This window comes from Phaethon aethereus (genome assembly GCF_964289735.1).
Source record: "Phaethon aethereus genome assembly, chromosome: 15".
Taxonomy (NCBI): Eukaryota; Metazoa; Chordata; class Aves; order Phaethontiformes; family Phaethontidae; genus Phaethon; species Phaethon aethereus.
In genome coordinates this window covers 3,346,025-3,367,089 of record NC_138591.1, presented here as the reverse complement: position 1 = coordinate 3,367,089, position 21,065 = coordinate 3,346,025, and the positions used below count along the sequence as shown (strand labels likewise).

At 43.0% G+C, this 21,065-nt stretch overlaps 1 protein-coding gene across 9 annotated transcripts in view; it reads right to left on the bottom strand.

Moving 5' to 3' along the window:
* The window catches only part of TOM1L2 (target of myb1 like 2 membrane trafficking protein), a gene marked incomplete at its 5' end in the record, with an annotated part of 52,790 nt that extends 32,622 nt beyond the window's left edge, over positions 1–20,168 (bottom strand). For all 9 annotated transcript variants that reach the window (XM_082006571.1, XM_082006572.1, XM_082006573.1 and 6 more), the window contains one exon: positions 20,117–20,168. In XM_082006571.1, the coding sequence (XP_081862697.1) occupies positions 20,117–20,168 (52 nt within the window). The remainder of the gene's footprint in view (positions 1–20,116) is intronic.
* Between the last annotated feature and the right edge of the window lie 897 nt (positions 20,169–21,065).

Here is a 21,065-nt window from a genome sequence, read left to right as displayed (position 1 = left end):
TCAATCCATATTCAGTTACTCTGAGCTGAAATTACCCAGTAAAAAAAAGATAGGGGGGAAAAAAAAAAAATCCCACTGACTGTAAGTAATGTCAAACCTTCCCTCCTGGTTTTAGGGATCAGCATAGAGGTTTCCAGACAGAATCAATTATCCCTCAAGCTCATTACCTTCAGCCCACATAGATGGGCTCTTCTTCAAAGACTCCTAAATTCCTGGGAGAGTAGGAAAATGTCAGCTAATTCCAACTTAAACTTCTCAGATGCTGCATTGTCGGCAAGTTATGAGGTAGGAAAATCTCCCCAAAATCAACATGACCTCCTCCCTGTTTTAGTAGGTGATGCCTCCACATGAATCGAGGGAGGAAAGATAGCAACTTGGAGACAGAATTCAAGGAAGTCCAGAATTTCAGCATGAAAAGAACCACCAGCACATGAAAACCTTTCGCACATGACAGTTCAGATCACGATATCATTCATGGGCACCCCTTTTTGCCCAGGACTCTGACTCCTGTACTGCAGTCCCTCAGTATCTGCCTGCCAGGGGGCTGGGCACGGCTTCCCTCTGTCCCACGCTATGTCCCCAATCTCCTCACCATGCTGGGGCTACGTACATATTTCCCAAGCACAATCTGCTTTCCTCATGACCCCCAAATGCTCCCTCACTATTTGCGTGGCAGGTAAGTCACTCCGGCATCGGACCAAATTCTACAGGAAGGATGACCTACAGCTCTGTGACAGTGGCAGATGCCAACTGTTGGCACTTTAATTTATGGACGACTGCAAGAGTAGCATAACCATAACTTCAAGTAATTAGTTGACAAGAACTATTTCCTCCTTGGGATTTCCTCCTAAATCAATATAGTTCTGTCTAGTGGTGCCTAGAACACCCCCTGAATTCTTCACACTTCTCACTTGCAGCATTCAAACCCTGTCTGCATTACACTACCCACATTCAGAAATGCTATCGAGTTGAATGTAAAGCCTGCCACCAGAGAGACCTAAAAAGGGGACCTTAGAGCTCAACACAACCTTCTCCTCTAAATTAGTCTAGGTTCTTCTATGGATCCTTGGCATCCAATGTTTGAAGGTAAACAGGGTAAACAAAAGCATTTAAAAAATTTAAAATAAACCAAGAAAAACAACAAATTTTAAACATTTTAAAGCAGAAACAAAAACACAGGTATAGTCTTCTCCAACTATCCTTCTGTCTTTACATCAGACCCCAATTTGTCCCCAGAACAAGGCAGATTTTGTTTGAGAACATCAGGCTCCAAGGTCTTCACACAGCTCTTTTTCCGTTTACCAAAGATGTTTTTCCCATTAACATTCTATCACTGTGACAGAGGATACAGATGCCCACAGGCCATAGTTTTGGGACATTATTTAGAGAAAGACTGTATGTCTGGGTAATTCAAGTTTCAGTGACTTGTCTACACCAGAATCATGGATAAAGCAGCTCCACCAAGGACAGTAATTACAGAAGTCCAAGACACACTAGACAGCTATGCAAAATCTAAGCAGAGACTGCTGAAAAGCAGCCATCTATCTCCAGAACGGAGAGGACACCATAGAAAAGGAGATTATGGAGCCGGAGATCATTCTTTGCAGGCCTCGCTTCCCATTCAGAAAGGCAGTGCTGCAAGGCACGCAGATCACTGCACAGCGTCTCACCCACCGGGGAGGAAACAGAGGCTGCAAAACTCCCAGCTGTGCCATCTTCACCTCTGGATCTTTTTCAGCCATCACCACCTCATGGTCGAGCTCACTTTGGCAATGAAAACTCTTTCTGTTTGAGGAGGAGCCTCAGAGAGAGGCCTGGCTTCCAAAATGTCCAATAAATATTGGACAGGCTATTGCGAATTTTTAATTTACTGCATTTAGGCTATGTTAGGCTGGGATTCTCTTAAGGAAGAGTGCAGGCAGAGCTGTTTAATGTTTTCTGGGATACAGAAATTCGTCTTTGTGCACATCTACTTGTAATAATCACTCTTATTAGTTGCATTTTGTTCTTACACTGTACATAAGGCTTTATTGCTGCAGAATGTGATCTGCCTTCACCTCCATATAGACCTTGTTGCTTAGGAAAACATTTTATTTAGCATTAGAAAGAAACTTCAATATTCAGAGACATTAAAAAAATCACTACATCTGCTCTGCTGGAGAAGGTGATCCTCAAAGCTGCATTAAGCACAGTGCTGCAAAATAAGAGATTATGCCTTAAAATAGAAAGTATTCCTTAAGCTGGGCATATGATTTGTTTTCTTCATCTAAAACTATATTAACAAATTTGCGTGTTCTTGACAGCATTTGGCATCAGGCAGCAACTTAGCAACGTTCATACTCTCTGGTCTGCTATAATCACTTTTTATAAATGATTGTGGAAAACGCTGATCCTGCACAAAGTTGTGCTAGCAGCCAATTCATTCATTCGTCTTGTAAAACCCATTTAGTTAAGGTTTATTTTGTCAAAATGTGTACATGGCAGTACTCCACAGCTAAACTGATGTTTTGGAGATGGCAGAGTGAAGAGATGCTGCTGCATCACTGTGTGGAGTGTAGCACTGGAACATTCGTCTGGGGTCCCCAGCAACCTTATTCGTATTTCCCTTCTGAGCTACACTAGGGAAATTGAAATCCCCTTTCTCCCAGGAAGTTTGGTTACCGCCTTTTTATTTTTGCATTTCTGTTCTTTAGTTGGAGTAACGCGTGGTTGAGACTGTGTGGGTTTAAGACGTTAACAGTTGTCTTTTTGAGAATTAGTTCTTTTCCCCTTGGGCAATTTTTAATTTGAATAAGAGTTGGAAGCTAATTTTAGTCTCTTCTTCAGCAACGGAAAGCACAGAAGCACATGTCATCTGTAGTCGTTTGTCCTTTGTAGGGTGTGTGACCCAGATTTGCTGCTGCAATGCTCTCTCAACTGTTACAAAGGAGTTAACTGACTGCAGAGAAGGCATACGAGTTTGTGTGTGATTTGTTTGAAGAACAGTATTATGCTGTGATAAATTGAGAGCCTATAGAGCTCTTCTAGAACCAAAAAGCAGCAGGCTGTAATTCTGGATTTCTGGTGAAACAGCTCTGCCTGCACCCACCGGTAAGAGAATCCCTGCCCAACATATCCAAACTGCAGTAAATTAAAAATACTCATTAACCTGTCCAGTACTTAATGGACATTTTGGAAGCCGTGCCTCTCTCTGAGGCTCCTCCTCAAACAGCAAGTAGATATGACTGACAAGATTAAACTGATTTTGGAAACTATCACAGAACTGCAAAGGAATGGCATGGAAATCATGCAAATACCCTTTAAAAAAGTCACCAGTTCCTCAATCCCTTTCAAGCTCATTAAAAGGCATCTCAATAGCACTAGTTCACACAAGGACTCTGCAACATGACCAAAGGATTCCAAGGTGACATAAGAAATGTTAAATCAGACAAGAAAAAAGGCAATGAGTATGACTCCCTCCTGCCTCTCCCCTCAGTGAACTGAAGAGTTTATGGTATAGTTTAATTGCGTAACAAAAGGGCTGGCAACTCCCAGCCTGGGTGCCAAGGGCGCCTTGCACAGCTTCTGACCCGAGAGCAAGTCCAAGCGCTGTGTTACTGCTGACTTCATCACCGCAGCAGGGACCAGGAGTTAAGTGTCTCACACAGAGACATGATACCACCAGCGAGATTATCAGAAAGTCTCTCTCAGAAACAAGATGCTATCAGTTCCCACCACATTTCCCAAATTAAAGCATAAATGTTCTGGTAGAAAGAAAGACAATCTGGCACTCCACGCCTGACATGCTGCAGACCTTGGACACTGCATATGCACACGCAAGCATAAGCTTATCTCTAGGCTGCAAAGAGAAGGAGAAAAAAATTGTGCTATTTTTTCATTCACACCTTCCCTCTGAGCTCTAACTCTTGTGGTCACATTTCCACACTCTGACAAATGGCAGTATCAGTATTTCCCCGCTCACACTGACATCGTGTATAGTTGATGGCATTTAGAAGGTGCGCTGCTCAGTAGCGTAAAGTTTTCAGTGTAAACAGCCTCGGTGCACACCCCTCCCAGCCAAGCCTCTTCCCTCTGCTCTGACCTGAGAGATGTCACCCCAAGGAAATCAAGTCAGAGATGCCTGTGTGACCGCCACGTAATAAACAGGCTGTGCAGGGCAGGACAGGAATGCTCTTTTACATGCAGGAAAAAAAAACAGAAGAACTTTTACCACCCATCTTGAACCCAGCTCAAAAGTCACCTAACAAAGAAATGCAAACACTGGCCGTCCTCGAGAAGCTACTCTCATAGCCCTTTACAGTCCATACTGATTTTGTTTCAAAGTTACAGTTCAATGTTGATGACACACTTTAAAATTTTACTTTCTTCAGACACAGCTAAGATAAAGCAGAACTCTTCGCTCTTCCCTGCTTCCCCGTTCCACTGCTCATCTCTGGCCATAATACTGAACCTGGCGATGGAGACAGCCTGAAGACTTTCGTCAGGATTGTGACTGCCCACGTTGAAGTCTGTATGCTGTTTAACTCCCATGCCATATGCATGTTTATGCAGCTGAGACTGAAAAACTAACTGCTGGATGCACGGAGAACAGCTACTCTAGCTGAATGATGACAGCAGACACAGTCAGGGTAAAAATTTCCCTGAAAGGTCTATCTGTAAGTACCAATAAGTGATTGTGGTGCTGCATAATGTTCTTGGAAGAAAAAGGCAAAAGTCAAAGTTAAATGTTGCACTAGCTAGAAATCATATTAAATGAAAATGGGAGAACTGCCCTGTTTTCTGTCTGAATACCAGAATCTCGTGAATGAACAGATCTTTGTGTTGAGAGAAATCACAGTTTTCTCTCTTGGGACTTCTCCAGATGTTGCTTGAGAGACTCTCAATTCATACGTTTGGGAAGAATTACACATGAAAAATGACCTTCTGTTTATGCAAGAAACATGCACACCAAAGCACCGTATTGATCCCAAAGCAAGGAAGTTCTGATTCCAAATTTCTCCCCTCCAACAGCATTTGGTGTTCAAGCAGCATAAAACATCATGGGTTTTTTTTACATGGAACTTCAGAAGATTGTGGATCTTAGATCTTTGTCTTGCCTCTTAACAGTCCACCTGCCTACCAGCTGTGCTCCAAGACTGAAATTACAAAATCAAACAGTCAGTTGTGTTATATTTTCACGCTGCATAATAGGTGACAGGGAACAGAAGCAGCCACAGTATTAGCAGGCTTTTACTTCCATCGTACTGGTCCCCCTCCCTTTGGCACAGTGGAGCTCTCTCAGAAGCAAGAGCTATCAGCTGAGGTCAAATGCAAAATGCTTTTATAGAATGGACAAAGGTCTTTCAGGAAAAAAAGAAAGAGTTTTGCAAGGCAGTGCAAAACACACAAGATAGCTCACAAGAGAAGATAAGCTATTGAATGAGACGATAACATCTCTCCTCTGAGCTGTAGCTTATAGAATTGTTTTGCTTTAAAGCATCATTACGTTTTGTGACTGCAGTTGTCTCTCTTGGATTCAACAAATCATCAATGACCTGCACAGCACCGTCAATAAGACCTGGGGAAAGACTGTACAGAGACCATGGAAACTATTTCAGCTGTCCAGGCATTATGAAGATGAGACTAAAGATCCGCAGCATTCGCATTGTTGCTGAGTCCAAGACATTTCGCTTAGAAGGCAGAGATACACTAGAATAACACACTTGCATACTGCTGGACCTAACAGTCTATTCTTGCTTTCTCTATATTTGCTTTTAGAAAGACAGTCATGGACACTTAGACATTATCGTAACCAACAGGAGGTTTTTTCATCAGAATACTGCTATTAAAAAATAAATGTGACTCATTCAAAATTCAAGATCAAAACTCAACTCCGAAGTGACTTCCTCATAAAAACCTGCCAGTTTCTTTGTTGGAAAGCACAGCTCCAATAGCATTTTTCAATTAGCCACCTCACTGCTCCAAGTCCTTTTTCTACATTCCTTATTTCACACTGTTCTGAAAATGCTGAGCTTCACACTTCCAAAGAAAAAGTCAGTCAGCTAGAACAAACGGGCTCAATCTGAACTGCAAGGCATTACAGAAAAACGTGATTTGGGTTGTACTGCTGCGGCACTGGACATCCACTTTGACCGTTGTGACTTTTCAATTGATTTAGCTATGCTTACATCAAGATGCTTTGGGATGAAGTCATCTATCCTCCACTGATTGTTTTGCCAAAGTTTCTGGGGCTGAATAAATGAATAATCATAGTTTATAATGACTGCCGAGTCTATGTTAAAACAAAATAACAAGAGAAGCTGTGGACATGCATATGTGTAATCATAATGAGTATTTAGCTTGAATGCTGTTTGAAGGCACAGTGACAAACTGTCATTTTCTCCAATTAACTTTCAGGTTTTCTTCTTTTTGAAGCTGCCGCCCAAACTCCAAACCTCTTCAAACCTGCTTTCCAGACCACACTTACCTGCAATCATGAATATGTAATATGCAATTACTGTGCCTTTTTAAAGACCACATGGCATTCACAGTTATGCTACAACATTCCTGTGATTTAGATATGCTGCAGAAAAGACATCGCCCAACGTCTCCCACAGATTCAGCCTCTCAGGAGCAGGAAACTATAGCTGATTAAGTGAGCATAGCTGCGCAGCAGTTTCAGAAGCAGAGAAGGTGAATGGATTAATACATATTAAACAAATATTAACAACTGTACAACAAAGAAGATTTTTCTTTCATACTCAGAGCTTCACCTGAACAAAAGGAAAAACAAAACAGAAATCCTTATAGCAATATCAGAGTAGGCAAGGGAGCGTATCAGCCTCACTCACTTAGTTTACCACAACTCATTAGTTTCAATACATTTGCAGGTTGTAAAACCAGATGGACCTTCCAGTCCTGCGCTATTGTGTTGTACCGAAATGGCCTGACAGGGTAGCCTCGTCCAAGCAGTTTCTGTACTCAGATGTCCTTCATCTCAGCCACAAATGATGGTTTAGTCATAGTCTTCAAAAGCATTTGGAATCTGGATCCCAAGCAGAATGGTGTGTTTCTATACGATGAAGACTTTTGTTATGAATCTTCTCACTGAAGTTCCCCCATCAGCAGAAATTGTTGCTGCTGACAGCATGCTCTGCTGAATGACATGTGTATATAAGTTGCTCTCTTTCAAAACAGATGGCAGAGACTACTGCTTCTTTAAAACAAAGTGAAATCCCTTTGACTTTTTCATTCTACACAGCTTTAAAAACAAACCACAAAAAAACGCCTTCCTCCTATGTACTGTACACTCACTAATGCTAACGTGTTGACCCATGTACTGTAAATAGCTGTCCTTCAGAGCTAGGTCATACGGCAGCAGCTCCCCAGCTCATCAAGCCAAGTGCTCGGAGGCACTCTTCCCTAAAACTCAGCCTGCACCACACGTTTCTTCACCTCTTTCAGCAGTGACCTTGGCCAGATTCCCATCTCACTGCAAACCCACGATATTCAAAGTATGGTGCTGCTTTACGATTGACAAACAAAGACCTGCTCAGGTCAGAAATCAATATGCTAAAGCCTTCAATCAGAAATGTCAAAGCAGTTTTAAAATATACATCCTGTATTAATGGATTTTAATGGATTTGAATGGAGATGTTTACCGTGTGATTTACTGCAGGGGAGAAACAAATCGATGTTCTTTTATGACATGTCACGTCTCATGACGGACTGTCCCCTTGTACTGTTGTATTGGTGGAGATGATGGCTTGCCACTTCACAAACCTCTGATCTATTAGGCAACACTTCCAGTAGTCTAATATCACACTCCGAGTGTCCACCTTTCTTCTCTAGATGAGAGGCATGAAAGCATAAATTAAAACCTTTCGAGTGACGAAATTTCTCCCTCAGATTTGCCTTTTCTGAATTTGACTGCGACTGTATGGGAGAATATGTATATATTGACTCCGTATGGGAGAACTTATCAGCACAGTGTTGTTTAAACAGGTCAGTGAACTGGGATGGCTACCCGAATCTCCTCCTCCTCTGACCACAGTAAGGCAGCCGGCGCTCTATACCAAATCGCACCAACATTTAGTCATTTCCATAGGCAGAAATTGGATTATAGCCTACTACTTGCCAAAGGGTTTTTATATTGTTTTAATTTCACCAAGAAATTGGGATGACTGGGGGGGGTTTGATACCCTGTTCCTTAATTTGGGCTACCAGTTCCTTAATTGAGAATCTCAGGTATTAAAACACTGACCTACTGGATGAAGAATGCCAGTTCTTAAAAAAAAAAAAAAAAAAAAGCCAGACAAAAAAACTATCCAAGGAAGCTGAAAAAGTAGTCTTCTTCCAAATACCTCTTAGTAGCAGAGAAGCTATTACACCAGAAAGACAACTCACTACAGACAACCCCAATCTTCAAAAAAGCTCTTAAACAACTAATACATATACATGAATTTGTCCTAAAGCCAAAAAACAACGCTAAAAAATATGCAGACTCCATTCACTTTATCACCCTTAACTTACAGATCTGAGAAAAGGGGCAGCTGAAAGTAGTGATTTATTTCTCAACTTCTTTGTTAGCAAGTGTGCCTAAAGGGTTTATTACAGAAGGTTTGTTATTTATAAGAACACCAGTATGACAGTTCCTTAAATAAACTGTTGCAAACTGCTTTTTAAACATTCCCCCAAAAAGGCAGAAAAACAATACCACACATACAAAGCAGAAGAATGTTTTTGTCCAGTAAGATACTACCAGGAGGTAAGAGAAAGAGGAATATTCTACGCATCGGTTGCGGATGCGGTTTCACCACCCAGAATTGCAGGCAGCGCGGTATTACTATTACAAAACGTTGCAAGCACCATCAAGAGCAAGGAGGTGTCCTGATCTGTGACTAGCTGCTAGCTGCCCCTGTTCAGGACTTCAACAGCATCCAGTAATTACAGGTGTGACCGAAAAAACGTCTTTATGGAAAGTTATGGATGATCAGTGTGTCAGTGAGCTATATTTGAAATCTATCAGCTCTTGATGGCTAATTTTGTACTACATGAGAAAAGCAAGTTCTAATAACTCACTTGGGACTTCACTCCAGTACTTACAAGCTACGTGCTTTTCATATTCATAAAACAAAACTAATTGCCTTTCATGGATGAAATGTTCTAAGAATTTTTAATCCACATCAGCTGCAAACTCTAAAAATCCATCCCCGTATATTTAAAACTCCCCCTCCCACCCACTCGTAACATGTTGTTTGCTGCAAACAAACTATAAGGCAAAGATAATCCATCAGGCTCCTACATTAGTATTATTTATATTATTTTTTTGCAGGTTACTCCTAAAGTCAATTGCCCACATTCTCACATGCTTAAAATAAACTGAAAACACTAATTACATTTAGTGAGGGCGAAAAAGGCAAAATCTTTCATTCCTACAAAGAAAGTAGTCACAAGCACACATTTACTCCTTACTTGCAGCACGCTACAGCAGATTCTTAAGTAAATGTTCATGCACAATAATTATAATGTGTTACGAATGAAAAGAAACAACTCTTGCAGTAGACGTATTTCATGTGCGTGTTCACACCCAGCTCTCCTCTATATCTACAACTACGAAGGTGAGAGCTGTGTCCTCTGGAAAACCACGATTATCCCACACACAGAAGTGAATTAGACAGCAAGGAGTCTGCAGCTTTTGAGGGCTGACAGCTCACGTTTCCTAGTGTGAAATGCTTCAGCGCGCTTTTCAATTTTGCAGCCTTCCCTCACACTGCTCTACAAGATGACAGCAGGCCTGTGCAAGAGGCAGCTTGTTCCGATCCCATTCAAACTCTCCAATATCCCCACGGCTTGAAGACCAATGTCTGGAATATTGTAAGCGTTTTCACCACAGGAAGCAGGGAGAGCTGGCTCCTGTTCCACTAGGTAACAGGAATCACTTTTGCCAATGCTGCCGTCATTGAAGGGCTCTATTGCCAGCTGCCCGTTTCAACAAGCCAAGCTTGCTATGCCTGTAAAAGCTTAGCAGGTAAACACTTCCAATCTTCTCAGGAAACCTGAGTGCAAATCAGGCAACAATAATAACGAGATACATGTGTGCCATTCTGTCTTTTATGGGCTGAGAAATGCGGATTTCTTAGTCTCTAATAACCCTACTAAAAATTCTGCTCCATTTCTACAACCCTGTTTCTCATGTGCCACTGCTGTAGACAAGCCTGAAAAAGACTGATAAATAGAAAATGTAAATACCAGAAGTTTAGATCAAGTATGCAAATGCCTATTTCTGAGACTGTCATTTTAACTTTCTCCTAAGTCCCTGCTCACCAACTGGTGTTATCTGGTTATACGACTTTGTAAATTCTTCAGGTCAGGAACTGTCCCAATGTATTTCACATTCCACTGCAATCACCTATATTACATGATACTGTTAGTGTGGTAAAATTAAAAACAATGTAAATCTATCAAGGGACTGCAGCATACTTTTGGAAAATAACTATATTGGTCCTTGGACGGTTAAAATTCTAATTAGAATATGGATTTTAAGCATGGTAGCAGGGAAGAAAACCCTAACAAATGAAAAGGGTTGATCTAGTGCATCCTGAAAACTGCAGAGTATGGATGGGAAGGTAACTTTCCCAATGCAAACATATGCGATCTTCTGGAATCTACAGCGACCCAGCTCTCTGGTCTTTGCTGCTTACAGCTTGTTAATCAACAATACAGGAGAAGTCACAGGATACTGAATAACGAATACAAAACCTTCTGAAGCCTTTTTGGCAGTGTGACGCTGATATATGTTAGCATCACTGCTCCTGCTTGGGAAAGCAATGAGCACCAGCAGAGGTGCTAGCCCGGCCCCGTTCACTGGTGGCCAGCTGAATGACTGAGCTTCACCAGCTCCTGCTGAGGTTAGCCTCTCCTGAGCCTTCCCTTATGTTTCTGGGTGAATCAAGACCTTCTCAACTTCTTTTGGGTTTTACATTCCTCTACACAGTGCACAGCCTTCCTCTGAGCCCAGCAGCAGCTTCCTAAGCAACCAACAACAGTATAATGATGCCTTTTATGAAAGAGTGCCCTTTGGAGGTGTAAAGCTTGCCTGAGTGAGGCTGCACCGTTTCAGCTCTCTCCTGGTGATCATCAACGGCCTGGAGACGATTCTGCAAGCCAGCATGCAAACTAAGGCTTGCTTTAAGGGATGCTACACGTGAAGTACCTCATTAGCTGCTGCAAGACTCAAGGCCAATACCCTTTAAGGAACCTGGTTGGAAGAGGGATTTTTCATTACTCACTGGCTATGCCAAGTCATTGGCATAGATGGGGATTTTAAAGGCAGTTTTAATTATAGTTGGTAAAACCGACACATGATCAAGCTGCAGTGTCAGAAAACGACCAGAACTGAACACTGACCCATTTGGGTTGTTTGCTGAACTTTAATCACTTTCCAAGTCTGACAGCTGCTCAAACTTAATTGCTCATTACGCTTGTAAATAAAAACTGATCTCACTCTCTGATTAGCTAACCGTCTTATAGTTGCCATAACAACTTCTTGTCTAATAAGTGATTTCAGATTTACCATTATTTGTACTAGCAGAAAATTTCACAAAGGTCTGAGATCGCTCTTTTCACTAAAATACCCTTCTAATTAGAAGAACCGAAAATCAGTAGAGAAAGGGCAGCTCAAAGATAATGAAAAAACAAGCTATTTACTACAACAGCTTAAACATGAGATAAGGGTACCCCAAACCCAAATACATGCTGGATCCTGCTTAATCCCTACCTTTCACTATCAAACATCTTATTATCATACCTATATCCCATAAGAACTACTCAGAAAAATGAGAGACAGCATTCCGGTAATAACTGGTCACAATGCAGAGACCGAGTTCAATGTTCACGCCACATGAAATATTCCTGTAAAGTTTGCAAATTTTCTCTCCTACTTTTAAATTAGGAACCAATTAACTGGTGAAATTCAATAACATTCTGTTAACCGATAGGAGCACTTTTCGGTGAACACTGAGGAGTTCAGATTCTCGCCAGCACCATATAAAAGAGGGAAAAGTGTTTGTATTGAGCCCAACACATATTCAATCTACCAATTGCAATGAAAGATGTTTTGGAAGGAAGAGTTACAATATAGTATCTCATCTCTGCATCACCTCAGTCAAAAACTTACTTCAGGCTTGACTTTTTGGACAAGATTACTAATTAAAGCCTTACGATGTCTGAAAAAAAAATTAATCTGTATTTCAGTAAGTATTTGGTCATCACAGTTTAAGTAAAATGCATTTATTAAAACATACAGACATATTTGTTAGTCTGAGAAGACAAAGTGATTGGAAGCTATCAAATACCGCTAGCCTGTAGGCCTAGTAGAGCATAAGGACCTTCCAAAATTTGCTGGCAAAGCTGCTGAAGCTTGCAGTTTATTTAATCTGCTCAAGTTAGCTTTTTGTGTGTATAGGCAAGGAAGGATGCCCTTTTCCTTCCAAAAGGAAAATAAATGCAGAAAGCTATATTTGAGACAAAGCTAAAGTTAAAAAAAAAAAAGTCAGGGAACACCAGATTTTAAAAAGGCACTTTTTCTGCATTTACTCAGCTATGCAAGAAATGTGTGTGAATTTTTTGTTATTTAGGTCAAATACAAAGCTGGTCACACTTCTTGCAATAGATGTATCCCATGAAAATACAGAGGATGCAACATACCCAAGTTAACAATATCTTCAACATTCCTGACCACATTTGGGATGTAACGAAGTCTTTCTTGCCTTAAGAATAAGAAACCGATGCTCTGCCAAGTTCTTGGGGTTCAAACACAGTTTATAACACTGATCTGTGCCTTTACTTTGTGTATGTTTTCTTTGATCTGAATTTGAACAAAGAATTTCTTCCCAAAGTAAATCTAACCCAGAAGGCTTCTGCGGACCAGCTGGGGAACAGACTGGCTTACTCTCAAAGAACAAGCAGGCTTCCCAACTAAGCAAATCCTTCAACAGGTTTCTCCTGAATATCTACTCATTTTTTGAGTCTCCTGATACTCTCTGAGACTACACTGCAAACACTGAGCTGTCAAAGCGTTTCTCTCAACTGAGCCATTCAGAAGCACGGGTAAATAGTCTATACATAGCCGTGCCAGGAATTGCCCAAACACAGACAGGGTATACATACATACATACATACATAGACTTACTTTCTTCCCTAATCCTTGATTTTGAAATGGGTTACTACACCATGGGGCCTGCCTTATAATTCTGGCAGGTACAGAACAATCATAGAGAGTACATTTAAATTTAAACACAGTGCTATCAGTAACAGACTGGCTGAATTTATTTGCATCTCCCCTTCCTCAGCAACAGGCTGAGTACCTACCGATTGGAAAATCTGGTCCATGAGTTAGGTAAAGAAATGTTTACCTGTAGCAAAGGACCTGCTCCTAAGGGAAGAGAGACCAGGCTGTAGCAAAGTCTTTAGACCAGCATCTTTTGCTCAAGAACCATCAGTTTTAAAAGAGCCCTTTCCCACTGATGATAACAGAAGCAAATGAGCAAAACACTCATGGAGAACTGTCAGCAGAATGACTAAGCAAATATGGAAGATAATGCCTATCTATCCTAGATAGGATTTTTATACTCAGCAAAGTTTCTTTTATGTAGAAAACTATTAATTCCCCAGGTGGGTGCAAACGAGAAAATGGAAAACTACTTCTGGTTGATCTGTGCAGACTCATATGGGGGAAAATGGTGTTAGGCAGGCTGGCCTTTCAGGTCGCTTCTTAACTTCTCAGGGCTCTTAGAACGCTTCCTTCTCCCCTGTGTTCTCCAAACAGCATGCTTTTCATCACCTACACATTGCACAGATTTTTAAACCAAAACACAAGGTGTGAAATGATTTACCCAGAGTCAAATATGAAATATCAGATGAGGAAAGAGATTGCCAGGCCAGCCCTGAAGAGCACCAGCCCTGCAGGTACTATGCAGCATCCTTCCCCATGATCATCTCACTGAAATTTCTGCAACAACTGCTGCTGTCCCTCCACCGACCGTGATCACTGAGGATACTACCAAACGCCTTGATCACCTTCACAGAATGCTTAATTAAAAACCCAACACAGATTACAAAACCAAAGGAAAGTCTGACTAATTTAAAATTGTTCTTAATTCAACTATGGCAAACATACAATACTTCTTTTTTTGGTGAAAATTGTTTTGGATGAAATACAAAATCAGTTGGAAGGGTCTGTGGGGATTTTCTAACTGTGTGTTGTCAAGCATATTTTAAATATGCAGTTTAAAAAATCTGCCGGGTACAGGAACAAAGCAGTATCAAACTGGGAACGAGCTGTCCTCACACTGCAACCTCTCATGTATAGATTTATATTAGAAGCATATGGAATATACATTTAAGTGTACTGTGCTGGAAGAGATAAAACTGCATTACTCAAAAATACATGCTATAATACCTTCATGAACTACAATCTGCTTTTGTGCCTGTAAAATAAATCCAGTCTTAGAAACCTAGTATTAAATGGTATTATACTAATTATCCAGCTTCACACATGTATGTAGTTTCTCCAAGTTGCCAGATTCATGACTCAGTATTTATTTGCTCCTTTAAAAGCAAAGATATCCATTTTCATATTTCATGGAGATTTTCCTTACAACATAATCCATTGTCATGAAGTGAAAGCAGATCCAAATAATCTTATAAAACTAAAAGTATTTTATCAGACTCTCTTTTGCATGACTAGCACAATTCTACATGAACAGTTAGGGGCTGGATTTTAAATGAGTGACCAGCTACAGGAGTACCTATAAATGTACTTAAACTCTGAGGAGAGCACTTTTTGTGCCCTCTTCCCCATGGGAAAAGACAAAATTAATCTTTTTGATGCTGTGGGCATCTGATAGCAAGAAAAGTTACTGCTAGCTAGAAGTGAGAAAAGCTTCCCTTAGAACAGGGCACAACAGTGGTTATGGGTAAATCCAAGCATCTTTCTTAGGACTTTTTATTTTATTATATTGCAATTAATGAAAAGAGAGATGATTCAGACCCCAACATTACGCTGCAAACAGGAAATTTTATTGGTACCAGATCCTAAGATTATGGTGTGCACTTTAAGCACTGACTTCTGGCATTGGGAAAAGGTTTGTCTTTTTTTTAAAAAAGGTTTTACTTACAGAACAGCAAAGTAGTAAATTTACTCTGAAGGGAACTTAGGCAAATTGTGTATGTGGACAAGAAAAAAACTCCTCCTGCAGGATCACCATGGGCTGCTCACTGTAATACATTTCTCTATTCCTGCATGTAGCCATCAACTCATTTATTTAGGAACTATTTTTATTCCAAGACTCATAAAAATCTTAAGATATAAGAAACCTGAAGAAAGGTCTTAAGTGCTTCTTATGGAAAGGAAAATAAAAAGGTGTTTATACACCCCCCAAGCTGAGGAATTTTCTTATTAAAAAAAAAGAGGGGGGAACAAAACAGCAGCTCTGGAAGCAAGACTCTGTCCACCATATTTATTATCAATTTAACAGCCTTGAATGGAAACTGCAAGTGCTTTGATAAAAATCAATCAAAAAGCTGTCTGCCTCACTGTTACTTCAAGAAAGTGCCTCTGTATCTTTTGCTGAAACCTTGTTTTTGCAGTCTCCTTAAACAATACTCTGTATTAAATCACCATACTGTTTGTCCTCCGAAAAAAGACTCCAAAGCAATTGCCCAGACTGGCACCCCTCATTCAAATCTCCCTTCACCAACAGCCATCAGGGAACTCAACCAACATTGTCTGATCAACATCCCTGCATCCAGTTTTGCAGGACACCTTAATTTCTACCATATTGTTAAAAATTAACTTTCAGGTCTCTGTGTATTTAACTCAGGTGCTGGAACTCTCTCCCTGGAGGTCTTGGCTCCGAGTCAAGCAGACTTCAGGCTGTGGCAAGAACGGCTGACTTCAGCAGCACACACAGCCCTGACCAGAGCCCTTACCAAAACGGAACTCGACGCTCCTGTCCGTCACCCCATGAGAAGCCCATTTCACACATTGCTGCCCCAGCTCAGCCCTTCACACCTGAGGGAGCTGGAGGGGCCAGCAGCAAGACTTGGTTTGGATTTAAAAAAATAAACACTCTCCCAAAGCCATTGCAAAGTCCAGAGTAAAAAAAAAAAACAAAAAAAACAGCCTATAAAATGTAACTGGTTTTACTGTGTCCTCATGTGCAAGCCATACGGCTTACATCAAATAAGCACAATGAGCAAAAAAAGTCACCAGTACTCTACATTCTTGTAATTCAATCAGCTTTAATCATCTAAAGATGTTTTCACTAACCTACGGTAAGGGTATTTGTTCTAATAACCTTGAATAGAGTGGTGACACTTTAAAGATGGCTCCCCTGAACAAAGAAAGATAAAAACACAATTTATGGCAGGATGTTGAATCTCAAGGCAAATTCCCGCTACTGTAAACTGCGGCTTTTTCCCTAGGTCAGCCCCTCTCTCGATAGCAAGCAGTCTGTCTTCGCTGTTTTACTACACATCTTCCTGTATTCCTCCTCTTTACTGATCAGGAGTATTCTTCAAAATAGTCCTCCTCTAAGCATCTAGTCTATCGTATTAACTGGAAAAAATAAAACAGTTCAGTCCTAAGAAATGGGCCAGCACCCAGTGCCACAAAGGATCTTGTCAGCCCTGACATACTCGGCAGCCTACAAAACCCACGGCACCCAATTCCACCCTCTAGACTCTTGCCAGCTTTCACAAAGACCTTCGCCAGGGCTGGTGGCACAACCACTCCTCAGCTGGGCAGAGCCGTGCAGCACAAGCTGCCAGTGAAAGCTCCGGTGTCCCCCCGGGGCTTCTCATCCAGCATGGCTGCTGGATTCACCGGGCCTGGAGCACGCAGCACCAGTTAAAAGCACCAGCAGCACATCGGCCTCCACACACACAACCCCTGCTCAGGGATCTTCCCGAGGAGGCTTGCTAGAAAGCACTGACCACAAACAAAAGCGACACTGTGAAGGGGTGAAGCGACCATGAAGACTTCTTCTAAGTCCCGTGGGACGCTGAAATGGCAGCGTTTGCTCACAAAGCCTTTTGGAAGCAATGGATTCTGCCATATAATCCTGGATGAGATTTGTAGCTTATATGTAAAATGGTGCTATTACCTACCTCCCTTCACTGCAACCTCCAGGTTAAAAGCCAAATGGCAAAATGGATTTTAATTTCAGGAATCTCCTAGGCACACCACAGCAGCTGACTGCCTTCCATACAACAGCCCTCTCAAAAACCACCCCTCGGCTCAGTAAAGGACCTTGCTAGAGACATAAGGACAGTTCAGCACTCACGGGTCAATTGAAGTATTAAAGAAAAATTAAGTGAGGTTTGTAATTAGTAGCTATGGTGATGGCTTATACAGTTTCTGTTATGCTACCAATGGAAACTAGAGGCTACCACACAAGCCAGTCCAAAAATCAGGCAGCTTTCAGTGATGAGGAACCTGGCTGCCATTTAAACTGGCACTTTAGATGCAGGAGACTCTATCCATCTCCATTACAAATCCTCTGAGCTCATCCTAGCATTACTTTTGCACATTAAGCAAAAGAGTTAACATAAAAAGCCTGTCTAGCTTCAGACATTATCCAGATAAAGAGAAGGAGAAAAGAGAAAATCCCTTGTATTACCTCTCTCAGCTCTCCCCAAACGTTCCCTGACATCTTTGTTCTTTCAAACCTGGCATTTATCTGAAGACATTGTCTAGCCCTAATTAAATCTTCCTGTGAACCATTGCTACTTCCTGGCAGAGAACACGCATTCTTGGTGTGCTGATGGACCTACATAATTTTCTGCATTTCTCCCTTATGGTGAGTGTTAGGCCTTGCTTGAAAACATCACAACTGTGTTCAACACAATATGTTTAAACAGAAATACAAAATTATTCCATTTCTTTTAAAGAATGAAGAGAAACATAAGTGAAAATTGTATTCCACAAGCTCATTGAAAAAAAAACTGTGGAAACACTGGGCAAATAGCACTGCCTGAGAACAAGGCATGCTTTTGTTTTGCTGTTGTCTCAGAAAGGGATAACTGGCAGTGTTATGAGAAGCAGACAATTTTTCTTCCAAAATAAAATCTGCAGCTATCTCTTCCCCCCGGGAATGAAAAAACATTCTCAAGTGCAGCTGAATTTTGCATTGAGGGAAGTTGCATTATAAGCCCCTCACATACACCTAACCTTATCTGATGAAAGCAGCTCCCTCAGAGCCTTGTGTTCGAAGCCTCTAAGTTGACAGCAACTGCTCCTTCAAAGAGAGCAAGGGGATGTAAGAGCTATGAAAATCTTTGCGCTCCAGAGTTAGAAAGGCAGAAGACTAGAAAAGCAGATTTTACTGCTAACCCCTCCCAACAATTCTTAAGTCTTAAGGAAGCCCCTTTAAACCACTTACTTATGCCAAAAGGAACCGACAATAAATAGATGAGAAATTATTGCCTTGCCTTAACAACACTCATTGTAGAAGGCTTGTCCAAGCTGCAAAGCAGCCAGCTGTCCTGGCAGATGTGGTCAGATGGCCAAACATAACTAAGCAAATTCACTTTAAAACCATGTTTAACTTTCACTGTTCTCATTATGATCCTCCAACTCTCGGCACTTCTCTCCCTAAGCAGAAGAAATAAACACCCCAGATGGCTAAAGAAAAACAGCAAGCTATACATATGCTTCATATAGTCTGACAAAGCAAGAGTCCAGCCATCTTCAAAGCACAGTGTGAGACTTACCCATTTAAGGGCCTTTTACCTTTACAAAGGGGTGTCTCTGCATGTGCGGGTGAGGAGACTATGATAAAAGAACTTCCAGGGATTGAGGCCACAACCAAATACTCTGCAAAATTTTTCCACTTCAATTTCCAAAGACACAAGTCTTCCATAAATCAATGTAGAATAGCTATAGCCTGGACTATACATGGCTATACATTAGACTATATATAACCCCTAAATAAGGCATTAGAATTACTGCTGCTTATAAAGCAAATCAAGGAAACTAAGAGCATGGTTTCACTGGAGAGGGATGCTAGCGCCAAGTGCATTCAATTGAATATTGCCTTGGCTTCTGGGACTGTATGCCACGGTCCACGCACTGCGGGAACCTGAGCCAGTCTGTTGTGCTTTCCCACCACAATGTGAGAGATCTTGTACTTCTTCAGGGCCTAAGAGAAGAAAGCGGAAGGCAATGACGGCCCACCCAACTGTGGGCAAGTTATCAAACTCCGAAGAAGTGGTGCCCAGGCTTTCTCCCATTGCCCTGGCTGTGGCAACCCAGACCGAAACCACACTTGCCACAGTTGAGACCAAACACAACTGTGGGAGGCAGGGAGTAGACACAGCAACCCAGGAAGGCCTTGGCTAGCTGCGTAGTGAAAGCCCACTCAAAATAACCTGCCTAATGTCACCATAACATTAGTAAAACCACAATTCAAGCTCTGGGCTGAAAATAGAGCACATACTTCTATCTCTAAACCACATCACCCTCCGTGCATATGCCCAGGGAGGTTTCAACACTTTAGGAAAAACGTGGCTGAATGACAGAGCTGCTCTGTAACAAGGCACTCACTCTCAAGAAAAGGAGCTGGGGAATGCAACAACTTTCCTTCATCCGTCAACCACCTTGAAGCGGAGTTTCCCCTTCCTCATGGCAAACAGCTTGCCCAAAGCCATCACTACTCCCACAGGCCTCTGCTGCCCACAGCGACCCCCACTAAGGCCTGCAGCACGCACCAACCCTGAAAGCCCACCACCACCCCTCCAGAGTTGCCACTAACCCCAAAATTCCTGCTACCCCCAGAGGCCCTCCCATACCTCCAGAACCCCCACTAGCCCCCACAGATGCCTCACCGCCTCCAGAGCCCCCCATTAACCCCCCGAGATGCCCACAACAACCAAAGACTTCCACTAAACCCCACAGCCCCGCCCGCCACTGACTCCAGAGCACCCCGCGGGCCCTCACAGACCCCTCCATCGCCACCACAGCACCTCACCGACCCCCAGAGCCCCCCGCTGCCTCCAGAGCCCCCCGCTACCTGGAGTCCCCCAGCCCCTCCAGGTCCCCCTGGCGCTCCCTGCACCCCCCGGGCCGCCTTACCGAGGCTCTGACCCACTGGGGTGCTGAACGGGTTCCCCAGCAGAAACTCCATCTTGGGATGACAACAAACAGTGGCCCGGCGGCCACCCCCCCCTTCCCCGCCCTGACTGGCACCCACGGTCACCAACCGCAGCTTGCTCTGCCAAGCCTGGCCCGCCTCCTTGCATTCGATTGGGCAGTGGCTGGACGCCCCGTGGAGTCATAGGCTAGAGACCGTGCCTATCACTGTCAAGTGAGGGCCCCGCCCCCGCAGTCGTCCCGGCCCTTTCCACGCCCTCCAGTTGATGGACAGCAGGGACACTACTACTGCCATTCTCCATTGGGCAACAGCCAAACGATTCTCTAATATTATTGGGCAAAAGAAACGTCAATTATGCGAGCCTCCTCCCGCCCCGAGGGCACGGTGCCGACGCTGATTGGCTGACACGGATTTCTCGCGCTCTGATTAGCAGCCAATCTTCCCACCCTCCCCCTGACCATTGGCGGCTGAACTTGTCACGTGGCCGCCCTTAGCAACGTGCCTCGGCTTCCTTAGCAGCCGGCGTTGAGCCCCGGGGCCGGGCCGGGCCGGGCCAGGCACCGGGGGCGCGGAGCGGGCCTGGAGCCTTGGGGACCTGGGGGGTGAGAGGCCGGAGGGGCCGGGATCTGGGCCTGTGGATAGGTCGCGGAGGGAAAGGGGCAGCCCACCTGGGTCGGAGCATAGTCAGGGTCCCCATCGCGGGCCCTGCAGGGCCGGGGGGGTGTCGGAGACGTGGCGCTGCTTCCCAGGCCTCGGCTGTGAGCAGCAGCTTCTTGTCTGGGTGGCCGGCCTGCTGCTCGCACCGACACCCACGTTGTTCCCACGGGGTGCAGTGAGGCGCTGACTGCGCAGTGTGATTAGCTCTGTGGAACCAACATTGACTAAAGAGACAACGGACAAATACAAGGGAAGTGAAAAATCTGGCAGGTC